We start from the raw sequence: 9,794 nt of genomic DNA, 5'->3' as shown, positions 1-9,794 counted from the left end.
ACACTGTGGAGTTGGCCGTGTAAGTTCCCGGGATTTTTTTTAGCGTCGTTTCTCATTGACAGTGGTGTAGAACGGATGGGACGAAATAAGAAAATCAACTGAACTGACATATTTTAATCTGATTTAACTATATATATTTGTACCAATTAAATTGTTATATCATTTCTTGTTCTATTTATAGAGAATGGTGTTTATTAATAAATTATGGTTATCAATCCTGATCACGTGAAACACTTTAGGTTTGAACGCCATCATTCTGTTTGGGGTGTTACACTTATGAGCCAACTTGTTATGTATATAATGTAATAGCTTCTAAAAAGAGATTCAATAGTTTCCACCCTGTTTAAACGATGTCTTGGATTATCGTAACCACGTTTTGTATTGGCCTAGTTTATGGTAAGAAACGTTTAGTATGTTGAAATAAAATAAAATTGCATACTGCTATTCAACTATTTTCCTCTATAGTATTTTGGAAGGATTTATTGACTTAAACTGGTTAACTGTATCTTAATTATTTTTAGTTCTGTGCGAGATATTGCCCCTTTCCATGCTGTTGTTCCAACCCGTATTGTAATATTAACCAGTATTATAATAAATGTGATGATTATAATAAAATTTATTTAAACCCTTGTTTTAATAATTGTAATTCGTATATTTGGCCATACAATAACATATACAACCTGGATAGTCGGTTGCAATTAGATTTGATCATCGACTGTATGTGAATATTATGCTTTTACACTGTGTGCAGTATAAATATTTGAAACGTATTTAAATACTGCATACAAACGACCCTTGAAATTACCTGACATACAATCAAAATGAAACGGTATCGTTTGAAAGAGATAATCATTACAATGAATTTTGTTTCTATTTGATGCTCCAAAATGAGTATACTTTAGCAACAAATTGCAGCGGAGAGTTGGTCACGCAAAATTTTGTAACGTTGCATTCTTTGAAAGATTAATTTCTATCCCATAGTAGCTCCAGTCATAAAGGGGCCAGCCTACATAAATGCCGGGTCCTACCTGAATTAAATTAAAAAACAATGGTCCTTGCTATCGAGCACATGACGGGTTTGTTTATAGCATGGCCGGCATACTTCTCAAATTCTCGATATATACATGTACTTGGTGTTTTCGACTAAAATTGTCGATTTATTACTTAAAATGTCGGTCAAGAAACTTAGTATCTGTTCTCAAGCGGAGCTAATTGCAAGTTTAGTAATAGGTTGCGTGGGTGATATGACATGTAATTATAACATACTCTTTAAGTTTTAATTCCCATCATCTTTCTTATGAAACATATCTAACGATGGAACTGTCTGGTCAAGCTACTTTATATTTTCTTATTCCCAGGATATTCTTCAAATGACGAGGCACATAGATTTATGGTGATAGGAGATATGGGAGGTTTACCCTTCTTCCCCTACACCACACCAGTAGAAATGGGGGTAGCTAAACAAATGGCGGATATGGCTAACAAAATAAATCCAGATTTTATTTTGTCGCTTGGTGATAATTTTTATTTCAATGGTGTTCGTGACGTCACAGACAGTCGTTTTGAGGTGAGATTTTAGTGGGTAAAGTTTAACATTATAATTTACTTTATCTGAAACATACAAAACCGTTATGACTTTATGTTTATATGTTTAAAGATACTTTTAATGTCTATATTTTGAAAGTTATAAATGGTACTGCATAATTAGAATAGACCCCATGTTCCTGAAGCAACGACTGCGAGTTTTACAACATGTGGTCGTTGCTTGTTTACTGCACAATTCCCGAACTTAATAGTTATATTATCTACAGACACGTGAGCAGTAGCGTCCAATCAGAGGTTGTGACATCGCGACCTCCACGAAACCTTGACATTGAATGAACCTTGAACTTTGCAACTCGATTATCACAGGTAGACATTTTAGCTTGAAAGCGCGAGACTTGGTATTCGCGACGATCGAGGAATCTGATAGGCTCACAAGCTGGGCTTGTACCCAATCGAAGTTAGTGCCAAATTATGCAGGGTACTCCATGAAGGCCTTGATAAGATGTACGTAGTTAAAGCGAGACTAAGCCTCCTATTGAAGATGGAATAGACCCGTTCATGCTTAGCATTCTTACTTTAAAGCAGATAGATCTTTTCAAAATAAGAATGGATAAACTGGTCACTAGCAATTTTTTTTAGGGAACCCCTTCTTTCATTTTATAGAAAGCCTTAGTGGTGCGGGGGTGACATACTGGTGAAATACATACCACCGTTATTCTATGATCAACACACTTGAGGCAATAAAGTCCACCGATAATTATTTTGACTGTAGTCTTGGGCTGCATTATCATAGATGCATTTGACATAAAATAGGTGTGTCTGAAATCAACAAACCTCCTTGAGTACTTCAAATAATTATAGCAAAATAAAACCTTATTAGATAAACAAGTGAGTACGTGGATATTCAATTCAGTGATAAGGGTATAGTGACTCGATACTTTATCTATGAACTATCCATGTATTCATCACGTACCAATGGGTTGTGACCGATACAATATAGATTATAAATACTATCAGTTATACCAGAGATAAAAGACACTATTTACTTGATAAAAATTTTGTGAAATTGCTTACAGATAAAAGACGATTAGAAAACGCTTATGTCAAAATCTCGCTTCCCTTGAGCAGATCATAAATAACTTTTTCTTTTTTTTCTCTTGTATTTTCAAGGAAAGTTATGAAAAAATATTTGACTATCCATCTCTAAAAAGACCATGGTACCTTATAGCAGGAAATCATGATCACCACGGGAATGTTTCTGCAGAAATAGCTTACAGTAAAGTTTCTCAGAGATGGTAATAACGAAACGTTCTTGAAGGTTTCGAGGATATAATTAAACTTTCGAAAATCGATCTTCTATTCCCAAACGAATGGAATCAAAACATGTTTCATATGCGTGTAGTCCTGTTTATAAGTTATAAGTTAGACAGGCGACCCTACGCCAGTTGACTAAATGATAGACCTTATGATACAGCGCGCACATGTTAGCCATTCGGCCATCCAACGACCCATCACAAATAGAGTAACTGTGTGAAATAATTAGTCCATGTTATACAATTGACTCTGCTTTGTCTTTGGGTTACGTTCATCTTTGTTTTAGTACGATATAGTCATTGTTGGTTGTTTTACGCCATCGTGTTCGTGAAACCTCATGATTGTTTGAAACTGAGAAATGCATTCTTTCTATAGCAAGGTTAATATATTTAATATCAATAAGCACAATTCAATGTTGAAAACTAATTGCAACAAAGAGCTTACTACGAAACCCCTCCAAAAACAAAGAAAACAACAATATTCGCACTACTTCAACTTTTGATAAACAAATTACGAAGGAAATGATACATTGTTAATCGGTCCTACTCCTACATTAACTATATATGTATATTGCCAACCGACGTAAGTTACAAATGGGACACTATTTTTGATGTTAAGCTACGTGTATGCGAAGATACACAAACTATGATAAGGTTTTTTTTTACATACATTAAATGCATTTACTAGTACAGAATTTATTGAATGTTTCAGGAATTTTCCAGATTTTTATTACCCGCTTTCTTTTAAACTGCCTGGTACTAATTCAACTATAGATATTCTGATGTTAGATACAATAACTCTATGTGGAAATACAGAGAGTGATTTTAAAGGTTCACAGCCCATAAAACCTGATAACTACCAGGCATCTGAACAACAATGGGCGTGGTTAGAACAATCTCTAGCAGTTAGCAAGTAATTTAACATCTATTACTACTCAAGCGCGTAATTCGTGACCACCAAATCGTGTTGGCAGTTTACCTTATTCGGTCCCGCGACCGCTACCCCACTTTTAAATACTTCCACTCGCAGAAAGAATCCCCGAAATTTCTTTTAAAATAGTCCATAGTTGGTAATGTATAGGCATTAGTATCGCTCAATAAGGGAATTGCCAGTTGAAACGACCCAGTCATAGTATAGTCATGTACTTGTCAATATAACTACAACGTATGCTTGTCGTGATTAGACAGCAAAGTACAGTTTGTTCACATCTCAAAATGTTTATTTGTATAACGGTTGTTGGCACCAAGGCACCTTTGTCATAGAAGTTTTAGTACCAGAAACCCAATTAAAATAAAATCTTTTAACGCTTTATTCCTAATGTGTTCCAGAGCAACATATTTATTGGTAGCTGGTCATTTTCCTGTATATTCTATAGCTGAACATGGCCCAACAGAATGTCTAGTAGATAGATTATTACCTATGTTATATAAATATAAAGTTACAGCTTATATGTCTGGACATGATCATAATTTACAGGTAGATAACACATATATTTATTATTGACAAATTGGCTATACATTATCGCTCAAAATATTTAGACTATATATTTCTTCGATATTATTTATATGGAAAAACTGCTATCTCGCTATAAGTATTCGGAGTATGACGTTAAACCCTATTTTATTTGATTTCATTTCTTAAGTACATGTGATTATGATACCACACAATATTCGAAAATTAATTAGCCCGAAGAAGAGACAATGCTCATTACAAAACTTTGCCTTCCCTTCAATTGAAAGTTGATACCTAACATATTTCAAGCAAAGTCTGATCTAACGTAGAAAAGAAAATACATGTAAGTTAATTAATCGAAATATTGCAGATTATTTCGTGATTTTCTTGGAAATAGATTAACATAATTTCTAAGAAACAACATCTAGAGTATAACAAAAATGTATAACGTCAACGATCGGTACTCGTAAAATATGATAATCAAATTGTAATGTAGTTTTATAATTTTATGAATTTTATAATACTTTATTTTACAGCATTTGCAAGATTCCCAAAATGGGGTGACGGCGGATTTCTTTGTTGTTGGTGCCTCAAATTTTATTGATCCAAGTCGAGCAAACGCGAACGCGGTTCCAGTTGGCGCATCTAAATTTCATTGGGCTAATCTCTTGTCTCTAGGAGGTTTTGGTTATGTAGATGTGTCAACCAGTAATTTGACTTTTTCATTTATTGAAGCTGATGGTAAACTACTGTATCAGACAGTAATGAAACCTCGTACTCTTTAATGTTCTTATTATTTAATTTCCCTTATCCAGTCATGCTTACAGTTATTAAAAAAATCCGAATTATTGAAATGGAATAATACATATTTTTATTTATTCATATCATATTCAAAGTCTCAAGGGGATGATTGAGCAAGACTGTTGCTGATAAACCAAAGTAGCTGCCAATGGCGCTAGTTTATATAATTTGATTGACTAATGCTGTGCTTGAGTAATCGATCATTTAAATATGTCTATATTTTCCATGACCATAGATATGGATTGTTCAAAATCCCCGTTTATATTATATCAATATGTTAATAATTTATTTAGTTCGATTGTTTATATTTGTTATTTATTGTACTTACTTTCGTGACGTTCTATATAGACTGTGTATGGAAAAAATCTTAATCTTAATCTGCACATTTTTTTTAATTTAGTTAGCGCATCATAGATATTAGTACACACTCATTTACAGTTAATTCGCGATTCTTACCAGACTACAGCACTGGGTTTTAGTAGGTTGGTTTAGTGTGAATAATCATATCCTACTCCGATGCAAATAAATATGAAATAGATCGGTATACCTAAATATGAAGACGACTTTAAGGACAGTGTGTCAACAAACTAATCTTAGATTTTGCAGTTGAAGATCTAAACAGAGAAGCTTTTCTAATCTTGTATAAAATGAAATGAAATGGAGATTAACGTCCTACTGTTCAGCTCCGTCTTGGCCAATAAAGTCGGGTTATGACGGTAATTTTGAGCCGCCGGAGCCTACTATGATATAGAATGCAAACTGCCGGAGATCTTTTACATGCACGTCAACGTGTACACGGGACCTATGTTTTACGACCCATCCTAACGACTATACATTTTCTATTGCCAGGTGCTCTGTCCAGCACCACTGACAAGGGGGGATCACGGTGGAAAATCCAGAACTTCCTTTGCCAAAACCAGGATCGAACACGGGACCTCCAGGTTAGTGAGCCAACAGCTCCTCTAACCTTACACAATGATTAGTAAGTCAACTTCATGATAAAGGATTTCTAACTTTACGGTGTATCGAATTCAGATCATATCACCTCATTAATTGAAATGTACATGTTAATTATTAAAAAGTTTGTTTATCTAAATATACCTGTTTTGGTGGTTTGTTTCATGAAGCATTAATAGACTCAGGTATGCAGTACCAAATATACGAAAAAAAATTGATGTGGTAATGTAGTATTGATTAGCTGAATCTGCTTAGAAATATCTCCGACAGTAGCATTCAAACAGGCGTATGCTGTTTTTTTCTGTTCAAGTGTAATCTGGCATAGGTTGTAGTTTGAGCCGAATTGGTAGAACTATCAGTATGAAACTTTGGTTTTGAACAAAATACATAAAAGTCCACGAATAGCGTTGGCATGAAAGAAGCACATGGGGGTGCCAACGGCTACGTACCCACCTGTGTACCTAAACAGATCTCGCCACCCACCCCAGAAAATGTTGAATTAAGATGTGTGTAATTAAGATTGTGAGATGAGATATCTTTCATAATAAAAATTCTGGCTCAGTCACTGATAGTGCTGGGTATTTTGGATCCGGATTTGCCATCGCCTACTAACATCAAAATATCACTACAACCATTAATCTAGGTTTCCACTGTAACGATTCGCGCTACGATTGAAATCGTGGAGTCATTGTAATGATACTATCAGGCCTTATCATATATTTGAGGTCAGTCGTAGCAATCGTGTTGATCGTATCGAAACGTATCCGAACGTATCTGCACGTATCAGATCGTGGACTCAATAGGGACAATCCCATCGAAACGCATTGCACGACAGTAGGAACCTAGCATTAAAATAATCTCACAGAATTTACTTTAAATGGGTTTGGATCAGTTTCTATATGAGACTTTTAATTCACATTCAAATTAAATGTAGAAAAAAAAAGTTAAAATAAAAATTTAATAAATAAAAATAACATTTGATTCAAATATTACATAAAGTTATACTAAGCTTTTTATATTTTAAATTTGATGTAATAGAAGACACGTTATTGCATAAACAAATTACAAGGTTATGTGCATATATACAAATAAAAATAATAGAAAGATGCATGCAGTAAGCAAAGATAAATATACATGTACATTATTATACAAAGATACACAACTTTACAAAGACATGAACGAATTGTATACAAAAGCTCCCAAATATTCTAAAATACCTACATTTTTATTGATCATCAGTATCTTAAATTGTTGCGAGCCACGGTTGCTAAGTGGTCGAGAAAGTTTGTTGGGATTTTCCGGCCTGGCTTCCCCTTGTCAGTGGTGCCGGATGGGGGGACTGACAAGGACAGCCGTCCAGTCGTTCGGATGGTACCAAAACCGACTGCCAGAGTATACATTAGCGTGCACGTAAAAGATACCTTGGCAGTAGGAATTCGATATGAGTAAGCCATGGTGCAGCTGCCTGGGCAAAATTTCTCTCATAGCACACTGTATGGCATATGCCGTCTTCATTAGATGGACAGAACAAGCTAACAAAGGTTTTTTTTTTACAATCAGTGGTCATAATCCAGCAAGTTACGGTCTGAAGTATCAACATTAGGAACCCAGATCTTTGGGATTTAAATATATAACTGGATGAAAATTGTGACCTCTAGAGGATCCACAAGCTAAACACGAGACCCAGTCGGGTACATGCCAATATCGAAAGAAACCAAGATCTTTGGGAGAAATGCCTATATTTCAAGTTCTGTCAACTTCGGGTAACAATTGTGACCTGTTGAGTGTCACAAACAAATTATGGCCGGACAAGTGGACAGTATGGCGACAGCAGTATACATCCACAAGAACATGTAGTCGTATAAAAATCAGGACCGGATGAAATGATCCCTCTTAAATTAAAATAACAGCTCTGGTCTGGTATCTGTGTTCTTCCTTGAATAAAATGAAATGAAATGAAATGGAGTTTAACGTCCTACTGTTCTGCTCCTAACCTGGGCTAATGAAGACGGGCATACGCCATACAGTGTGCAATGAGGGAAATTTTGCCCGGATAGCGGCACTACGGCCTACTCTTATATCGAATTCCAACTGCCAAGGGATCTTTTACGTGCACGCCAATGTGTACACGGGACCTCGGATTTTCGTCCCATCCGAACGACTAGACAGCTTTCCTTGTCAGCCCCTCCGTCCTGCATCACTGACAAGGGAGAACCACGCCGGAAAATCTGGATGAACTTTCTCGGCCAATGCAGGGATCGAACACCCGACCTCCAGGCTAGCGAGCTAGCGTCTTACCCACTTAGCCACGTGATCCCCCTTGAATAAAAAGAATATGTTATGTATTGGGTTGGTTAGAATATTGGTTATATGACAGTCTCCATATGTAATAAGCTGTTATCTATCAACTTCATCATTAAGTTAATTCACCATATTTGAAATGACAGTTTAAGAAATGTTACTTTAATTTTAAAATGAAATGAGCATTTTAAATTTTATCTAGTTAAAGGGCTAATCCCGATATTTCTTGGAGAATAAAACTGCTTAATTTTGTGTTAAAATCCCTTAAAATACTCTACCTTAGGCCCGAGCAACTAACACAATATTTGTGATACGTTTTAAAACAACTTAAACCCGTCAGTCTTTATCTGGAAATGGAGACCGGTGTCCCAAGATGTATTATGCGGTATCTGGATAAAACCAGACGTTTATTTTATAAAAAATAATGTGTAGGTGAAATTTACCTTTCGTTATCAAGTGACGCACATGGGTCATTCACAATAAATAGCTCCCAAGGAACGGAAATCGATTATCAGATCACCCAACGAAAAAACTGATCCGAAATCTTAAAAGGGTTACGTGTCGGGATAAGCAGTTTTGATGTTCACGTCCAAACGACCCAATATTTTGAGCTGGAATTTTGAGAGAAGGTATATACATCATTCCTCTATATTTTGTCGGTTAAATTTCATACGTACTCTGACTTTTATTTTTCTGACTCTCTTGAAATCGGGATAGTCCCTTTAAGTATTTGCAAATTCTGTGCGAATACCCACTACTACAGTACTTTGTCTCTGGTTTAGACATGCAAATCCTTATCCAATTAAACTACATAATACATATGTTCTGTTTTCAGAAAGAATATAATTATAATTATAAATAGCTCACCTTTATTGAAAGATGTCAATTCTTTATTCTGGCATCCACTACCATTCTTTTTAATGATAAAACTTGGTTTTTGGAATAAATAAACAACTAATTTTCCCAGAAATGATACCGATTATAATAATTGATGTCATTTGATACTCCCAATAGCAGGCAGGTTTATAGTTGTCATCATATAAGGGTAATAATGCTATCAAGTCGGACATGTTGTTTAGATTAGCATACCAGCCAATTAAATGTCAGTGAACTGGACACAATACAAACATCCAAAATTTAGCCCTTTTTCTGGACCTGGTCTACAGACTGTACAACCATTAATCTAGGTTTCCACTGTCACGATTCGCGCTACGATTGAAATCGTGGAGTCATTGTAATGATACTATCAGGCCTTATCATATATTGAGGTCAGTCGTAGCAATCGTGTTGATCGTATCGAAACGTATCCGAACGTATCTGCACGTATCAGATCGTGGACTCAATAGGGACAATCCCATCGAAACGCATCGCACGACAGTAGGAACCTAGCATTAAATGCTAAGTCATTTTCATTAAAATAATCT

The 9,794-nt window shown here is 35.5% G+C and overlaps 1 protein-coding gene across 1 annotated transcript; it reads left to right on the top strand.

Annotated features, from left to right (window-relative positions):
* The first annotated feature begins 309 nt into the window (after positions 1–309).
* LOC130010353 (tartrate-resistant acid phosphatase type 5-like) lies at positions 310–6,170 on the top strand. Its single transcript, XM_050547075.2, has 6 exons — positions 310–396; positions 1,359–1,567; positions 2,716–2,840; positions 3,571–3,771; positions 4,188–4,335; positions 4,848–6,170. Exons 1-6 carry the CDS (start codon positions 351–353, stop codon positions 5,094–5,096), a joined length of 978 nt encoding a protein of 325 aa, XP_050403032.1. The 5' UTR covers positions 310–350; the 3' UTR covers positions 5,097–6,170.
* Positions 6,171–9,794: the final 3,624 nt, after the last annotated feature.

Source organism: Patella vulgata, chromosome 4 (genome assembly GCF_932274485.2).
Source record: "Patella vulgata chromosome 4, xgPatVulg1.2, whole genome shotgun sequence".
NCBI classification, from domain to species: Eukaryota; Metazoa; Mollusca; class Gastropoda; family Patellidae; genus Patella; species Patella vulgata.
Note: the sequence above shows the minus strand (reverse complement) of the source record. Positions and strands in the feature narration are given on the sequence as shown.